The 19,922-nt window shown below is 44.7% G+C and overlaps 1 protein-coding gene across 1 annotated transcript; it reads left to right on the top strand.

Moving 5' to 3' along the window:
- The first annotated feature begins 3,347 nt into the window (after nucleotides 1–3,347).
- On the top strand, nucleotides 3,348–4,043 carry LOC124682707 (protein FAR1-RELATED SEQUENCE 5-like). Its single transcript, XM_047217344.1, has 2 exons — nucleotides 3,348–3,480; nucleotides 3,559–4,043. The coding sequence occupies exons 1-2, from the start codon at nucleotides 3,362–3,364 to the stop codon at nucleotides 4,010–4,012; spliced, it is 573 nt and encodes a 190-aa protein (XP_047073300.1). The 5' UTR covers nucleotides 3,348–3,361; the 3' UTR covers nucleotides 4,013–4,043.
- The last annotated feature ends 15,879 nt before the right edge of the window (nucleotides 4,044–19,922 follow it).

Below are 19,922 nucleotides of genomic sequence, written 5' to 3'. Positions count from 1 at the left end.
AATACACTATAGGATATGCTCTTACCCGTATATTTTCTAAATCAATAAAATGAAATCGTGAAAGAAAAAAATAAACAGAGCCACTGTTGGACAACGATGCCTCCCTCAACACGCTCTCCTCCTCACCACTGTTCGACCCAGCGACGCATTCACTTCGAGCGGTTCTAGATGAAGGTGGAGGGTTTCTCACAGACGGTGCAAACCTCATGGGCCCAACCGACGAACCAATCCGACCGGCTTCGGAGACTTGGGCTCAAGCTGAGGAACCTGGACCATGATCTCCAGTGCTGGAGCCAGCGGCAGATCGGTAGCATCAAGGACCAAATCCTTGTCACCAATGAGATTATCCTCAGGTTCGACGTGGCGTAGGAAACTTGCCCTCTCTCGGTGGAAGAAACCCAGCTGTGCAAGATGCTTAAACGACGTGTCTTTGGCCTACACCTAGGCAAAACTCGGGCCGGACCGAGTTTCAGGCCAAACCCGAAAAAGCCCGAAGCTAAAATGTCAATCCCAAACCCGGCCCGACTGTCGGGCCTATAAATCAAGCCCGAGCCCGGCCCGAACTAGCAAAAGCCCGACCCAGCCCAAACCTTGCCTAAATCGCAAAAAATGCAAGCCCGAACCCAGCTCGACCCAACATTTGGGCTCAAAAATCAAGCCCAAACCTGGCCTGAGTGCAAGTCCAACCCGGCCCGGGTCATCCGGACCGGGCTGCCCGTGCCAGCGGCCTCGCCTCCCTAGAGCGCACTATCGTCAAACAGCGCGCCAGGCAGCTGGGGCCTGTGGGGGTCAACGGGGGTGACGCCAATGCCCAGTTTTTCCAAGTCTATGCGGCCAAGCGGAGCAAGCGCAACCATATTACCACCCTCAGGCGCCGTGACCACGTGGCTTCGACGCAGAGTGATGTGGAGGTGGTGGCAACGGATTTTTTTCGTCGATCTCCTGGGGCAGGCGCGCGCTAGGGACCACGACTTGGACCTTTCCACGCTTGGGCAGCCGCATGTTAATCTGGATGGGCTGGAGGCCCATTTTTGCGAGGACGAAGTTTGGGCCGCCATCAAGTCAATGCCAAGCAACAAATTACGGGGCCGGATGGGTTCTCGTGGGATTTTTACAAGTGCTGCTAGGCTGTTATCAAGGGGGGCACTTGTATGAGATCTGGGCATAACGTGCGATCGAAGGATCGAGTATTCTGGACCATTTGATGTGAAATCTGTGGCACAGATCGGGCTTTTAGATCTGGTGGAACATTTTTGCATCAAACACCCCGTTCTACTCCATATTTCGGTTCTGTATCCTTCCATCCCCACGCGCTCTGTTCAGCCCTAGTTCCCAAATCCACCTCCAGGTGAAGCCAACGGCGGTAGTGGCGTTCCGCCGTTCCCCGTCCTGTGCCGGCGTGTACCGACGGAGACAACGACATTCCTTCCTTCTTCCCCTCTCTCGTGCGGCGGCAATGGAGGCCTAGCAACGGTGGCTGCAGCTCGTCAAGCGAGCTTGGGACGGTGCCACAAAATCGCCCACTGTTCGTTGTGCTTTTTCCTGAAATCTGTTGAGTTCCTTATCTAATTTGGGCCCTGCTACTAATATTTTACATTCTCCGACAAGGATTCAAAAGGAAACTACACAGTTTTGCGTTCTGTTGTTTTCACTCACAGTAGTAACTACTACCTCTGTTCGGTTTTAACTGACGCATGGACACATCTCAAATGAAGTAGCAGTGGTTGTAATTAAGGTCAATTAAATACAAATGGAGGGAGTAATATTTGTAACTATTTTTATACCAGTTCTGATAATGAAATGAAGAGAAAACTTTGCTGCATTACATTATGCTCTTTGGTATGAGAAATATTTAGATATGCCTATGTTCTTCTATTTTTCTTCACTTCTAGGTTTCTGTAGAAGAACATGTTAATTCACCTAAATTACCATGCAATAATTAGGACGCGAAGTGTATACACCGATGGCAGGAATCTTCTTTTATGGCACCATGTATTTCTTCCTAGTTTTCCACCGTGTAGTGAAATCAACTTATTTTTAATCTGATTTTGATGCTTTATGGTATGTAATACGGTCAGTTAAGTGGTTCAGGAACCTTATCTAACATGAATGCATTACCTTTAGACATGATCCGGTTCTTGGCATGTGTCTTGTTTTGTACTCACGATAGGAAAAGAGAAAAAGAATTCATTGGATTTTACTGTCCTGTTACTGATATGAAACTAATGCAGAATTGTTCTTCTAAATGGAGGGGACCAGTGCAACCTCACCATCACCAATCCTTGCATGCCCGGCCAATCCGCGTACCGTACCAACTATCTCAGGTAAGTTTTTTGGTGTCAATAGTGCCAATATTTCTGGTTCTTCATGATAATCATGTGTGCTTCAGCTCAGTCTTTTATTTATTTTGCAGACTCAGTCAATAGCTTGGGAATGACAGAATTAAGTGATGCCAACTCTTTTTCAGAGATTAATTCTAGGATGCTTCCTCTTAGTGAATTCTCTACACCCAAGAAGAGACAATGCTTTTCGCAAGATGTAAGTGTACTGCTGATTGTATGCTTTTTTTGCAGAATTCAAATCTACACTTTATAGTGGTCAGTGGCTTTTGAGTGTTTACGTTTGGCATGAGCACATGAGATCTCATAACTATATTTTCTCAAACTGAAGAAACAAGTGCTATTACCCGAAAACCACGATGAATATAAATCTCTAGAATCATTTGGCATGTTTGACACAGAGAGCTTACATGCATATGTGTGCTCGATCTTCGTAACTATGAAAGCTGTGTTGACTTGTTCATCTTTCCGGGGCTCATTGCATAAACCAGTGTGCGAATTTGAGGAAAGTTGGAAGAATGTAATGTTAAGATTTGACTTGGAAACTAATGAATGGTTTGGAAAATGTTACCATATCCGTGGGTCATGGGTGCCGGCATACTTCATGGACATTCCCCTAGCTGGTATTCTCAGAACCACCTCCAGGTCGAGAGAGTGAAAACTCATTTTTCAAGAATTTCATTCGTCGCAAGCTTGCTTTTGTTGAGTTTTGGCTAAGGTTTGACACAGCCCTGAAATGTCGGAGACAAGAGGAGTTGGTTGCTGACCACACGAGCTTACACACAACACCCAGATTGATGACATGTTGGGAAATAGAAAGACATGGTAGCTTGATATTCACTCATGAGGTTTTTAACTTGTTTCAGTCCGAGGTACTTGCTGCTAGAGAGCATTGTGATGTCCAGGACACAAAGGATGTGGGGGATCTCAAAATCATGTCCGTTAGTGATCAAAGTCACCCAAAAAACAGGGTAAGAGAAGTTAATTTACAAATAACAACCATGATAACCAAATGTTCGTGTATGCTTTTTGAGAACAAGGGAATTGTGTGCCGCCATGTCATACGTGTCCTGAGGGGAGCAAAGATAAATGAACTTCCAAATTTTTATATACTCAAAAGATGGGAGAAGATGTGCAAAAGGTAATTTTAATTCCATACCTATAGTGAATATTTGATTGATTTAAGACTGTTCACGTTCTAACTTGTTTTTTTCTATAGAGATATTGTCTATGATGGAGATGGAAATCCACTTGATGATAATCCCATTGACTATGTTGACATGGAAACAAGACGAAAGATCTCGGTAGCACGGAACAAATTCGAAGATCTCATCCGACATGCGAAAAACTCAAGTGGAGGACTGGACTTGCTCCATTCGGGTCTGTGTGATTTGGAATCAACTATTTCCCAGTCTACGCTTGCTGTAGCTCATACTTCACAACAAGAACAAGAATCATTTGTTGGTAGCTCCTTCCCTACCCAAGTTGATATCCTAACACCTACCAATATCGACGCAAGAGGCACATGCTCGAGAATTAAGGGCCATCGAGACAAGGAAAAGAAGGCACAGCCAAAGAAAAAATTAGGTGTTACTGTACGGGTGCCACGCGTTTGCGGCACATGCAAAGAACTTGTGCTACATGACAGCCGTAAATGTCCGAAGAAAAAATGAAAATGTTTATCTTTTCAAGGTCCTTAAATCACTGTATATAAGCTAGTGGTTGATTGTTCATCGCTTGACATCTCATGTTGTTGGGAGCTCTGTATACTATGTAGTGAGCTGAAAAACTGGTTCAATGGGCATAGTAACTCGTCAGCACATATGTTCTAAATTCACTTATGAATTTCTCTGTTATTCATTAGCTGGTATGGATTTAAATGTTAATAGTGGGGACACAGAAAAGAGTGCATAGATTAATTACCTAATATTTTGAATGAACCACTTCTTCTCAGAATGTTCAGTCTTTTATTTCCATAGATAGATGAAACATTCAGTTTCTGTTGGGAAGCATTACATCAATCTCTCATACATCTTAGTGTTGAAGCACATTCACGGTTCAGTATCTGAATGCTGAAAATGCAATGAAGTGTGGAATGCCCATCTCAGCTAGCCTACTGGTCCATCTCACAAACTAGTAAACTGCTTCTCTGATTTTGTAACTACAATCAGTGACATGCACACAGAACTCGCTTTTGCTCACAAGAAGACTTTACTGTTTGCGTATATAGCTAAATTTCAGCCAATCATCTAATACAAGATCACATACATCTGGATAAACAAAATGTCATGATACACTAGAGATGCAAGTGTGAATACGATGCCGGGCCTCCTGCTCTGCACTCCTCTTCTTCTGTAGAGATTTCTTTAAGCCTCCACCCTTCTTCCGCTTCGCCGTGTCCCAGCTGCGGACTCTTGCCTCATCCGCTTCCTTGCTCTGGTCTCAACCCCACAATCTGCAAGTTGCAATTAATAAATATAAATCCTTAAGCATATTGTTCTGAGCCCTATGGTGCAAAATCCTCTTACTTGTGTGCACCTCTCCAGCAGGTGAATCCCATCATATCATCACCTTCTATAAAACAAGAAGACACAAAGATAAGCTTAGTAAGATACCACAACCACCACACAACCTTTGTGTGAGCAATTTTCAGGTTTTCTGTTAGCAAAGGAAGAACACACTTACTGTGCAATATCAAGTTTTCAGGACAACAGTATTCTTCATGTTTATGTGCTGACGATTGGAGTAAGCTGCGGCTTTCCTTATTTTCTTGTGATGACTCTTCCTAGGAGCATGCACCATTAACCTGTGATGCTGATCCATGTATGCTATGGCTAATTTCCTTGTCGCCGTGTGACCCTGTGGGCTGAAGTTTTCATTTTTCTTGAATGGCAAAGCCAACCCACTAACATTTCCATTTTCCAGGCTTGATCTGCGAGGGGAGGTGGGTTTCTTTATTTCTCCAGATAGTCCTCCACCCAGTCTACAACATAATGCCATCAATGTGGGATCAAATATCGAAAATTAGAACAATATCTAGATCATCCAATCCGAAATAAAAGTACCTGAAAAGTCTATCTCGCAGCCGTGCGGATGTGGATCGGGATCTTGTTGCGCGGGGAAGAGGATCTACCAGCAAGATCTAGGGGCGGACCAAGTTGGCTTGACGCCCTGTAGCCACCATCGCTAGGACGCCATTGTCGCCACATGAGAGAAGGGGTGATGGAGCTGTCTTCCTCAATACACATCGGGACCAGGTGGGGATGGATTGATACAACATCTGGAGCCGCCGCCATCGCCGCCGGCTTCGCTGATGTGGGAACAGGGTCGACTAAAACGTGATGGTACAGGAAGATGCAGAAATAGAGAGGATAACGGGGGCTCGTATACAAAAATGTTCCACCAGATCCAATAATCCGATCTGTACCACATGTTCCACATCTAACGGTCCAGATTGCTGGATCCTACCATCGCACGCTATGCCCACATCTCATACAAGTCGTGCCCCTGTTATCAAGGTGGACGTCCTGGCTGCCCTAAATGCCATTTTCCAATGGAAGGACCAGTTCTTCAACGGCCTAAACAACACTTTCATTACGTTCATTTCCAAAAAAGACTTCGTGGCAGACTATTGGCCGATCAGCCTTGTCCATAGTTTCGCCAAGCTTCTGGCCAAGGTTCTAGCGCGACGTCTCTCGCCGCTCATGCTTGAGCTGATCCATAAGTCACAAAGCGCTTTCATCAGAGGTCGATGTATTCAAGATAACTTCATCCTCGTTAGGGAAGAAGCCGACGAGGAAGAATCCATTTCCTTGCACCAACGGAAGCTGCATGCTCTCCTCCTCATGCTTAAAGTTGCCAGGGCTTTTGATAGTGTGGATTGGCGCTTCCTCCTCATCGTTCTTCGGCAGCGGGGATTTGGTCCAAGGTGGATTAAGTGGGTTCTGATACTGTTACGTACGACCACAACCACGGTTTTGGTCAACGGTTGCGCTGGGGCCACCTTCCGCCATGCCCGCGGCTTACGGCAGGGTGAACCCCTCTCGCCTCTCCTCTTCGTGCTGGCCATGGATGTGATGGCGAGATGTTTGACGTGCCACAGCAGCGGGGTGTGCTGGCGAGTTTGGCCACTGGCAGTGTCAAGCATCGTGTGTTGCTCTACGCCGACGATGTGGTCGTGTTTCGATCTCAGGCCCACGCCGCGTCGATCCGCTGTGAGGGGATGGCCCTTGAAGGGATCGCCCTTGTGCTGGAGTGTCCACTTTCGGCCCTACCCTACACATACATCGGCCTTCCGTTGTCCATCGGGTGAGTGCTGGAGAGTGGACTCCCATTGCCGTCGGAGGGTATAGGTGAGTGGGGGACTCAAGCGGTTCTGGCCCTGCCTGCCAACATAAGAAAGGATGCCAACTCCCTAATCATGCTTGTCCTTCGGGCGCTATGGTTGGACCATACAACGCGAGGTTTTTTTATGCCAAGGCCACCCCTCTCAGGTCATTCTACTCTCGCTCGATCCTTGATACTTGGAGCTCTTGGGCCGTGTGTAGAGGTAGATGTGTGCGAGATGTGCACTAGGGTGAGAGCTAGGTGTGTGTGATCCGGCGCCGTCTGTGGTGCACGCCTCCCTATATGGGCTTTGCCCTTTCCCTTGCTTCGGCTTAATATAAAAACACGCAGATCTTATACGGGTACTCGAAAAAAAAACACACATAATAATCATATAACATCATAATTAAACCAGGAGTTCTTCATCTAGTGTATAGATACATTTAAACTTAGACATATATGTGTTTTTTTTTGGCACTGAGGGAGTACGAGTTTACATCAAACACTATAGAATCAAGGGTTAATTGGTTCTATGCCATTCCTCAATTCACAAGTTGTGTTTATGCCATTACAAAAACTGAAGTTCTGTTTATGCCACTCTCAATTCTCAATACCCCTTCTATGCCGTTTTCAACAATACAACATGAAAACGGTTCAGTAAATAGTCATATTTCAGTTTATACTCTCGTATCGACCAAAATAATTCTGTGTTCAGATTTGGAGCGCCTTTTGGGTGTTTAGGGCACAAAAAAAATCCAAAATTTCCAATTTCTGGCAAACAATAGAACTTCTCAGAAAAATCTAAAAAATTACAGGAAATCAAAAGCACTGAAACGAGTATACTATTTTAATTTGAGCCATTTATGTGTAGATTTGCATAAAAAACTGATATTTTCTGTTCTGTCTAGAAATTGGTAAAATTTTGTCCAAAAATTCAAACTTCTTCGAAAAATCTGAAAATTTTACAGAATGTCAAGAACACTAATATGAGTCTACTATTCTAATATGAGCCATTTCTGGGCACATATGATCCATTAAATATAGGTGCAAAGTACGGTCCATATTATCCGTGAGAGTATGTAGAAACTGTAGTATAGGGTACAAATACTGGATACATAGACAGTATATGATGTTGTATTGCTGAAAATAGCATAAAAAGGGGTATTAAGAATTGAGAGTGGCATAGACACAACTTCAATTTTTGTAATGGGCATAAACATATCTTGTGAATTGGGGAGTGACATAAAACCAATTAACCCTAGAATCAATCGAAGACGAACATTCAACAGCTACGATTGCATCGTTCAGGCGGGAAGCCCGAGCAGCGTGTCCTTCTTGTGCACGCTGCGGCCCGGACCAAGCAGGCACCCACTAAGGCGCCCTTCGCCGTCGCCCTCCTCTCTAACCTTCTCCACCTCCGCCCCGTCGCGGCGCCGGTACGCCGCCTCCACGTCGTTAAGGATGGCCGACACCTCCGGCATCCCCGGCCGGCTGCGCCCGTCGTTCCCCACGCACGCCAGCGCCACCCTTGCCGTCCGCGCCAGCAGCCGCGACTCCACCTTGTCGGCCGGCGCGCCGGCTCGCGAGTCCAGGACCTCCTCTATCATGCCGCCACGTATCAGCGGCAGCGCCCAACCAGCCAGCCGGCCGCTGTCCCACCGCCGGCCGGTCATCATCTCCAGCAGCAGCGCCCCGAACATGTACACGTCGCTCTCCGCCCGGACGTCCAAGAGGCCCGGGTCGTCTTCGTGGTCGAGAAAGGAGGACAGACCGTAGTCGCTGACCCTGGCGGCTTGCCGCGGCCGTCTTCGCGAGGTCGTGGCAGCGGCGTCGACCAGCACGTTGCACGGCCGCACGCGGCCATGGGCAATGCCGTGCTCGTGCAGGTGCGCGAGACCTCGCGCCGCACCGGCGGCGATCGCGGCCCGCAGGGGCCATGTCAGCACAGGCAGCTGGTTTTGGGTGCACGCCGCGGACGCGCTGTGGAGCAGGGCCTCGAGGCTGACGGAACCGGCGGAGGCGCGTTCGACGAGGAGGACACGCTCGCCGGGCCCCTCGGAGAGGCCGACGAGAGCGGTGAGGTTTGGGTGGGGCGGGACGGTGAGCGAGCGTAGGGCCGTGGGGAAACGGCGGCCGCCGGGGTCGCCGAGGATGAGGTGCGGGCGCATGCGCTTGGCCGCGAGCCCCGGCGTGGCCGCGTAGACGGTGAAGTGCCGGCCCTGCCCGATCACCCGGCTGGAGTGGAACCCGTCCGTGGCGCGCTCCACGTCGGCCAGCGGCAATACCGGCAGAGGAACATGGGACGAGCCCAAACCGTCGGCGCCGGTCGTGGCGCCCATGCGCTTCTTGCGCCAAAGCAGGTAGAGCGCGGCGGCCAGCGCGACAAACGCGGCGGCGGCTGCGGCCACGACGGCGTGGTGTACGGCGTCCACGATGACGTCGTGCATGGCTGAATCAACTGGAGCTCTGCGACTGCGATGTCGGAGAGGCGTGCGCTAGACGGAGCTTTTCAGTACTGTCACCTGAACAATCTGCACACATTCTAACTTCTGAGAGCACGCAAGGCACGCGTACGTACTTGGGTCAATCGAAGAATAAAACCATGGTTAGGCATTGGAAGCTTGTACTTTTATGTTTGTGAGCATTTGAACAGGTACCAGTGGTTATAGCTAACGTGATCCCCTGTCATTAATCAAGGGTTTGTTAGATGTGAGCAAAGGGTTGGTAAGAGTGGTGTTGAAAAGTGATTCTTCATTTTGCCTATCTCATTGTCTCCATCCCTGGGTATATCTTTCCTTTTCATCAGTAATAAAATAGGAACATCCGTAATAAAATAGGAACATTAGAGTATCTCCACTCACCTCTCCATTCGGCCTCTGCTGGTGTTGTGAAATTTAGGGCCCCAAACTGCCTCCCACAGCCCCAAACGGCCAACAAATTTGAATAAATAGGTTCATGTCAAATAATGGAGTCACACAAATGAAATAGAAATCATAGTTTTGCATAATAGAAATCATAGTTAAAATAGGAGAAACTAGGCCCCTCCTTTCAAGATGATCCACCAGATCGTCTTGCAGCTGGTGATGAGTATCTGTGTCTCGGATTTTCTGACGCATGGAGAGGAAGGCAGCTAACGCAGGTAGCACCAGACCACCAACTACCGCAAGAGGACTCCGTCGGTGCCATGGTTCTGGGTCAATCACTGGATGCTCTCGCTCACTCTCAATGATCATGTTGTGCAAGATCACGCATGCAATCATCACATCTATCATCTGATCTGTCAACCAAGTAAAACCTGGAAACCGGACAATAGCAAATTGAGCTTGGAGGGCACAAAATGCCCGCTTGATATCCTTCTTGCACTGAGCAATCCAAGCTCTTTTTCCCGGAGTAGGGCCTGAGATTGTCTTTACAAATGTTGCCTATCTTTGATAGATCCCATCCGCCAGGTAGTATCCCGTGGTATACTCGTGGCCATTGGTCACATAGTTCACAAGAGGAGACTGGACTTCAAAATACATTGGAGCACTGCAGTTGCAATCTCCTTATTGCTTGCCAAGCAAATGGAAAGTTCTTTTAGTGCCAATACATGCAATGGATGCTTCCAAGCACCCCTGGAAATACTCTTGCTGCATTTTGTGCCATGATCCGAGCACTGTCTTCTGGAGTGGGTGATTGCAAGTATAGTTCTCCAAACACTTCGACCACTTTCTGTCAAAACCGATACATGCAAACATGTGCAGTGGACTCGGGCATACACATGTAATCATCGTGTGTCGGCAGGAGCTCCATACGCTAGCATCCTCAAAGCAGTTGTGCACTTCTAGATCGAGGAAAACCCGATCGTACCAACACAATAATTTTTGCAAATGAAGTATGTGTCATAGTTCCTCACGACAAACGCAATCTTCATGAAAAAATTCCAATTCATCCTGAAAAGACACCGAAATACTACTTCCCCGTGCAGTGGATCATCGGCGAAGTAGTCGGCGTACAACATGCAATACCCTCCAGCTTTTGCCTCGGCTTGCTTGTGCCACCCTAGCTTTGAACCACCACGACGCGGATTCGAATCCTTGTCTTGCATGGTTAGGAGACCAGTCAGGATCTCCATATGCTCGCCGTCGTCGACGGATGTGTTAGCATCCTTGGCTTCTTCCTCAAGCAGAGCGGCAACCATCTCCTCGTCTTCTGAATCCATCTCAAGCAAAAGGGCAAACGCCTCGCGGGCAGGATGGCCGCGAGGTGGCCCAGAATTGCCGGCGGACGACTTAGGGCGGAGGATCTATTGCCGGTGAGCGTCGAGGTGGGTGGGGAGCGGGTTTGCTAGGTGACGGCTCCCAAGTGCAGGAGATCAATTGTAGTACTTTTCAGTAATATAGGTTGTCGAACCCACCAGGAGTTGAAAGTATTGGTTAGCAGATTTAACAAGTAAACAATAACAAGAATGCGTCATGTTTTGGGTGTATAGTTTGAAATAAAATAAAGTACTGAAAGTAAATAGCAATATGTAAATTCTCTCAATGAGAGAAAGCCCAATCCTCTATGCAGAAAGAGGACAAGCTCAAGTGTGTGTGTTTTTATGTAACAAGTTTTCCCGAGAGCGGCATGGATTTACTAGCATTTAGAGTTCTACACAACATGGTTAATATCTTGTCAAGTTTCATTTCCTTAGGGGCGGAGTCTAAATTAGGTGCAGCTATAGATCTGAGCAAATACGCCCCTTATGATCGTTCCTAGAGACATTTTCATGCGAAAGTATAGGAATCATTAAGAAATAAATGTCCCGTCATAGAAATTGGTTCATTGGTCCCGACATAAACCCCTCTAATGCAACTAAAATATTGGAAAAAATTATGTCATTCCGTCCCTTCCAACACTCACAATTGAATTAAAGTGCAGCCCTATGAGCCCATATAGGAGAAGTAATATGCAACCGACGTTCACATAAAACCATCATTGAACAACATAAATGATAAAAACTTGACCAAATACTCATTGCACATCATATAGAATCATAGCCAGATCATCATGTGCCCTCAGGAACATGGGGAACTACTCTTGCCAAACATGGTATGGACCAGAGGCATAATGATTACAACACAATCTGAAAGTATAATATCTCCAATAAATAAAGACAAAGTACCAATCACAAACATGGAACTAGCCTTTAAAAAAATATTCGGGGTTCAATCAAACACAAACTATGAGGGGGTGAAGTCGATCTTGTAGATGGTGATGGTGGTGATGACGGTGCTGATGGAGATGTTGATGAAGATGCCTTCACCTACATCAAGGAGGAATGGTGATGGCGATGGCATTGATTTCCCCTTCACCGGAGGCACCGATATGGCAGGATCTACCCTCTCCCGGAGTAGGAGAAGACTTTTGCCTCCGCCGCCACCTCAATAAATCTCGGGAAAATATGGCTTAGGTTTTCTAGCGAGATGGAGAAGTCTGTAAAAAGGGGGACTCAAGACGATGCTCGAGGCCTGTTTGGGCATGGGTGGTTTGCCCATCCGGGTAGGGCGCGCCACCTGTGCTCTTTCGTCCCTCGCGCCCTCCCTCGCATGCTTCTTTGCCCCACTATTTTTCTCCCATTTTTCTTCGATTTTTAGGCATCTAGAAGGTCCCTGGAACAGCAAAATATGAAAAAGAAGGTTTTCTGCCTCCCAGAAATTAAATACCAATGAAAGGAACTTTGTAGGAAAGTCCTCTAAATGAACTAAAAGTACATAAATAATGATTTATCATGAAAAATATCATTCAAAACTAATCATATGAGTCACAATATTGATAATGTAAAATGCACGTTGATGGCTGTAAAATACACCATATTTTCTCGCGTTTAAACCCTTAGCTAAGTCAAGAAATTGACTAAGTTTACCTCTCAACTTGCCACTAATGCCTAATCAATGCAAAGATGTGCCATCTCTTCTATTTTTTGTATGATGTGCAGGAAATCATGTTATAATGGCAAATGGACCTACAATTACTGAAGAAATCACATCAGGAGCATGACAAATTTGACTACGCTCGGAAAGACGGTTCCTATGGCTTTAACGGGAATCGGTACGGGCAAGCCCCGTAACACCTGCGGTTGCGTTCCCGAGGGCAAACACTATAAAAGTCGTGGAAGGGGCCGCCGCTGAAAAGAGATCCATTCGTTGCGAAACAGAGCCTCCATCCATCAGATCCATCTGCACCACACCGAAGGAGATCCATCACCATAGTTCATCCATTCCATCTCCCATCTCCTCCATAGCCATAGCCATAACCTGCACAACACAATCAAAGTACTTTGCCCCAACGTAACAGTGAGGTTGTCAATCTCACCGGCTTGCTATAAACAAAGGATTAAACTTATTGTGTGGAAGATGATGTTTGTTTGCGAAGAACAGTAAAGAACAGAGTATTGCAGTAGATTGTATTTCAGATGTAAAGAATGGACCGGGGTCCACAGTTCACTAGTGGTGTCTCTCCCATAAGATAAATAGCATGTTGGGTGAACAAATTACGGTTGGGCAATTGACAAATAAAGAAGGCATAACAATGCACATACATATATCATGATGAGTACTATGAGATTTAATCAGGGCATTACGACAAAGTACATAGACCGCTATCCAAGCATGCATATATGCCTAAAAAGTCCACCTTCAGAGTTATCATCCGAACCCCTTCCGGTATTAAGTTGCAAACAACGAGACAATTGCATTAAGTATGGTGCGTAGTGTAATCAACACAAATATCCTTAGACAAAGCATCGATGTTTTATCCCTAGTGGCAACAACACATCCACAACCTTAGAACTTTACGTCACTCGTCCCAGATTCAATGGAGGCATGAACCCACTATCAAGTATAAATACTCCCTCTTGGAGTCACAAGTATCAACTTGGCCGCAGCCTCTACTAGCAACGGAGAGCATGCAAGAACATAAACAACATATATGATAGATTGATAATCAACTTGACATAGTATTCAATATTCATCGGATCCCAACAAACACAACATGTAGCATTACAAATAGATGATCTTGATCATGATAGGCAGTGATGGCGTGTATTTCACACGTTCGTTGGGCAACCCCAAGAGGAAGGTATGATGCGCACAGCAGCAAGTTTTCCCTCAGAAAGAAACCAAGGTTTATCGAACCAGGAGGAGCCAAGAAGCACGTTGAAGGTTGATGGCGGCGGGATGTAGTGCGGCGCAACACCGGAGATTCCGGCGCCAACGTGGAACCTGCACAACACAACCAAAGTACTTTGCCCCAACGAAACGGTGAGGTTGTCAATCTCACCGGCTTACTCGTAACAAAGGATTAACCGTATTGTGTGGAAGATGATTGTTTGCAGAGAAAATAGTAAAAACAAGTATTGCAGCAGATTTGTATTTCAGTATTAAAGAATGGACCGGGGTCCACAGGTTCACTAGAGGTGTCTCTCCCATAAGATAAAAGCATGTTGGGTGAACAAATTACAGTCGGGAAATTGACAAATAGAGAGGGCATAACAATGCACATACATGACATGATAAGTATAGTGAGATTTAATTGGGCATTACGACAAAGTACATAGACCGCCATCCAACTGCATCTATGCCTAAAAAGTCCACCTTCAGGTTATCATCCGAACCCCCTCCAGTATTAAGTTGCAAAGCAACGGACAATTGCATTAAGTATGGTGCGTAATGTAATCAACAACTACATCCTCGGACATAGCGCCAATGTTTTATCCCTAGTGGCAACAACACAACACAACCTTAGAACTTTCCGTCACTCGTCCCGGTGTCAATGCGGGCATGAACCCACTATCGAGCATAAATACTCCCTCTTGGAGTTAAAAGAAAAAACTTGGCCAGAGCCTCTACTAGTAACGGAGAGCATGCAAGATCATAAACAACACATATGTAATAACTTGATAATTAACATAACATGGTATTCTCTATCCATCGGATCCCGACAAACACAACATATAGAATTACAGATAGATGATCTTGATCATGTTAGGCAGCTCACAAGATCCAACAATGAAGCATAATGAGGAGAAGACAACCATCTAGCTACCGCTATGGACCCATAGTCCAGGGGTGAACTACTCACTCATCACTCCGGAGGCGACCATGGCGGTGTAGAGTCCTCCGGGAGATGAATCCCCTCTCCGGCAGGGTGCCGGGGGAGATCTCCAGAATCCCCCGAGATGGGATCGGCGGCGGCGGCGTCTCAGTAAGGTTTTCCGTATCGTGGTTTTCGCCTCCGGGGTTTCGCGACGGAGGCTTTAAGTAGGCGGAAGGGCGCAGTCGGGGGCTCGACGAGGGGCCCACACCACGGGGCGGCGCGGGCCCCCTTGGCCGCGCCGCCATGTGGTCCGGCCACCTCGTGGCCCCACTTCGTATGTTCTTCGGTCTTCCGGAAGCTCCGTGGAAAAATAGGCCCCCGGGTCTTCGTTTCGTCCAATTCCGAGAATATTTCGTTACTAGGATTTCTGAAACCAAAAACAGCAGAAAACGGAACCGGCACTTCGGCATCTTGTTAATAGGTTAGTTCCGGAAAATGCACGAATATGACATAAAGTGTGCATAAAACATGTAGGTATCATCAATAATATGGCATAGAACATAAGAAATTATCGATACGTCGGAGACGTATCAAGCATCCCCAAGCTTAGTTACGCTCGTCCCGAGCAAGTAAAACGATAACAAAGATAATTTCTGAAGTGATATGCCATCATAACCTTGATCATACTATTTGTAAACATATGTAGTGAATGCAGCGATCAAAACAATGGTAATGACATGAGTAAACAAGTGAATCATATAGCAAAGACTTTTTCATGAATAGTACTTCAAGACAAGTATTAATAAGTCTTGCATAAGAGTTAACTCATAAAGCAATAAATCAAAGTAAAGGTATTGAAGCAACACAAAGGAAGTTTAAGTTTCAGCGGTTGCTTTCAACTTGTAACATGTATATCTCATGGATAATAGTCAACATAGAGTAATATAACAAGTACAATATGCAAGTATGTAGGAATCAATGCACAGTTCACACAAGTGTTTGCTTCTTGAGGTGGAGAGAGATAGGTGAACTGACTCAACATAAAAGTAAAAGAATGGTCCTTCAAAGAGGAAAGCATAGATTGCTATATTTGTGCTAGAGCTTTTATTTTGAAAACATGAAACAATTTTGTCAACGGTAGTAATAAAGCATATGAGTTATGTAAATTATATCTTACAAGTTGCAAGTCTCATGCATAGTATACTAATAGTGCCCGCACCTTGTCCTAATTAACTTGGACTATCGGATCTTTGCAATGCACATGTTTTGACCAAGTGTCACAATGGGGTACCTCCATGCCGCCTGTACAAAGGTCTAAGGAGAAAGCTCGCATTTTGGATTTCTCGCTTTTGATTATTCTCAACTTAGACATCCATACCGGGACAACATGGACAACAGATAATGGACTCCTCTTTAATGCATAAGCATGTGGCAACAATTATTATTCTCATATGAGATTGAGGATATATGTCCAAACTGAAACTTCCACCATGAATCATGGCTTTAGTTAGCGGCCCAAAGTTCTTCTCTAACAATATGATCTGCTCCAACCATGAAGGTGGTAGATCTCTCTTGCTTCGGAAAAGACGGACATGCATAGCAACTCACATGATATCCAACAAAGAATAGTTGATGGCGTCCCCAGAAACATGGTTATCGCTCAACAAGCAACTTAATAAGAGATAAAGTGCATAAGTACATATTCAATACCACAATAGTTTTTAAGCTATTTGTCCCATGAGCTATATATTGCAAAGGTGAATGATGGAATTTTAAAGGTAGCACTCAAGCAATTTACTTTGGAATGGCGGAGAAATACCATGTAGTAGGTAGGTATGGTGGACACAAATGGCATAGTAGTTGGCTCAAGGATTTTGGATGCATGAGAAGTATTCCCTCTCGATACAAGGTTTAGGCTAGCAAGGTTATTTGAAACAAACACAAGGATGAACGGTACAGCAAAACTCACATAAAAGACATATGGTAAACATTATAAGACTCCATACCGTCTTCCTTGTTGTTCAAAACTCAATACTAGATGTTATCTAGACTCTAGAGAAACCAAATATGCAAACCAAATTAGCAAGCTCTAAGTATTTCTTCATTAATGGGTGCAAAGTATATGATGCAAGAGCTTAAACATGAGCACAACAATTGCCAAGTATCAAATTATCCAAGACATTTTAGAGTTACTACATGTAGTATTTTCCAATTCCAACCATATAACAATTTAACGAAGAAGAAACTTCGCCATGAATACTATGAGTAGAGCCTAAGGACATATTTGTCCATATGCTACAGCGGAGCGTGTCTCTCTCCCATAAAGTGAATGCTAGGATCCATTTTATTCAAACAAAACAAAAATAAAAGCACAAAGACGCTCCAAGCAAAGTACATAAGATGTGACGGAATAAAAATATAGTTTCAGGGGAGGAACCTGATAATGTTGTCGATGAAGAAGGGGATGCCTTGGGCATCCCCAAGCTTAGACGCTTGAGTCTTCTTATAATATGCAGGGGTGAACCACCGGGGCATCCCCAAGCTTAGACTTTTCACTCTTCTTGATCATAGTATATCATCCTCCTCTCTTGACCCTTGAAAACTTCGTCCACACCAAACTCGAAACAACTCATTAGAGGGTTAGTGCACAATAAAAATTAACATGTTCAGAGGTGACACAATCATTCTTAACACTTCTGGACATTGCATAAAGCTACTGGACATTAATGTATCAAAGAAATTCATCCAACATAGCAAAAGAGGCAATGCGAAATAAAAAGGCAGAATCTGTCAAAACAGAACAGTCTGTAAAGATGGATTTTATTAGGCCACCAGACTTGCTCAAATGAAAATGCTCAAATTGAATGAAAGTTGCGTACATATATGAGGATCATGCACGTAAATTGGCTTAATTTTCTGAGCTACCTACAGGGAGGTAGACCCAGATTCGTGACAGCAAAGAAATCTGGAACTGCGCAGTAATCCAAATCTAGTACTTACTTTACTATCAAAGACTTTACTTGGCACAACAAAACATAAAACTAAGATAAGGAGAGGTTGCTACAGTAGTAAAAAACTTCCAAGACACAAATATAAAACAAAGTACTGTAGCAAAATAACACATGGATTATCTCCCAAGAAGTTCTTTTCTTTATAGCCATTAAGATGGGCTCAACAGTTTTAATGATGCACTCGCAAGAGATAGTATGTGAAGCAAAAGAGAGCATCAAGAGGCAAATTCAAAACACATTTAAGTCTAACATGCTTCCTATGCATAGGAATCTTGTAAATAAACAAGTTCATGAGGAACAAAGTAACAAGCATAGGAAGATAAAACAAGTGTAGCTTCAAAAATTTCAGCACATAGAGAGGCATTTTAGTAACATGAAAATTTCTACAACCATATTTTCCTCTCTCATAATAACTTTCAGTAGCAACATGAGCAAACTCAACAATATAACTATCACATAAAGCATTCTTATCATGAGTCTCATGCATAAAATTATTACTCTCCACATAGGCATGGTCAATTTTATTAGTAATAGTGGGAGCAAATTCAACAAAGTAGCTATCATTATTATTCTCATCAAGTGTAGGAGGCATAGTATAATCACAACAAAATTTACTCTCCATAGTAGGTGGCACCAAAAGACCACTATCATTATAATCATAAATAGGAGGCAAAGTATCATCAAAGAAAATTTTCTCCTCAATGCTTGGGGGACTAAAAAGATCATGAAAACCAGCTTCCCCAAGCTTAGAACTTTCTATATCATTAGCAACAATGGTATTCAAAGTATTCATGCTAATATGTTCCATGGGTTTTTTAATTTTCGGATCAAACCATCCATGTCTTAACTCAGGAAATAGAACAAGAAGCTCATTGTTGTCCATTATGCCAAACTAGTGTAAACAAGAAACAAAAAGATGCAATTGCGGGATCTAAAGGAAATAGCTTCGAGCACAAACACAACGGCGCCGGAAAAGTATCGTTACTCGGAACCGGAGTATGAGTGCCTTTTTACCTTTCCTCCCCGGCAACGGCGCCGGAAAAGTGCTTGATGTCTACGGGAGCTTCTATTCTTGTAGACAGTGTTGGGCCTCCAAGAGCAGAGGTTTGTAGAACAGCAGCAAGTTTCCCTTAAGTGGATCACCCAAGGTTTATCGATCTCGGGGAGGAAGAGGTCAAAGATATCCCTCTCATGCAACCCCGCAACCACAAAGCAAGAAGTCTCTTGTGTCCCCAACACACCTAATAGGTGTACTAGTTCGGCGAAGAGATAGTGAAATACAGGTGGTATGAATAAGTAGTAGCAACGGCACCAGAAAAGTGCTTTGCCCAGGACAGTAAACAAGCAGTAGTAACGCAGCAGTAGTAACGCGGTAAAACAGTAAACAAGCAGCGATAGCAGTATTTAGGAACAAGGCCTAGGGATTAGACTTTCACTAGTGGACACTCTCAACATTGATCACATAACAGAATAGATAAATGCATACTCTACACTCTTGTTGGATGATGAACACATTGCGTAGGATTACACGAACCCTCAATGCCGGAGTTAACAAGCTCCACAATTCAATGTTCATATTTAAATAACCTTAGAGTGCAAGAAAGATCAACACGACTAAACCAAGTACTAACATAGCATGCACACCTTGTCACCTTCACGCCACGTAGGAGGAATAGATCATATCAATACAATCATAATGATAATTAACTCCACAATCTACAAGAGATCATGATCATAGCATATGCCAAGTACTAACACGGATGCACACACTGTCACCATTACACTGTGCAGGAGGAATAAACTACTTTAATAACATCACTAGAGTAGCACATAGATAAATTGTGGTACAAAACACATTGCAATCAGAAAGAGATATAAATAAGCACTTCACTACGCCATTCATAACAGTGAGTAAGTATTCTGTGAAATATAGCCTAAGAGACCCACACGGTGCACACACTGTCACCTTTACACACGTGGGACAAGGAGTCTCCGGAGATCACATAAGTAAAACTCTCTTGACTAGCATAGTGACATCTAGATTACAAGCATCATCATATGAATCTCAATCATGTAAGGCAGCTCATGAGATTATTGTATTGAAGCACATAGGAGAGAGATGAACCACATAGCTACCGGTACAGCCCCGAGCCTCGATGGAGAACTACTCCCTCCTCATGGGAGCAGC

Source organism: Lolium rigidum, chromosome 1, assembly GCF_022539505.1.
Source record: "Lolium rigidum isolate FL_2022 chromosome 1, APGP_CSIRO_Lrig_0.1, whole genome shotgun sequence".
Classification (NCBI taxonomy): Eukaryota; Viridiplantae; Streptophyta; class Magnoliopsida; order Poales; family Poaceae; genus Lolium; species Lolium rigidum.
This window is presented reverse-complemented; position numbering and strand designations above follow the sequence as displayed.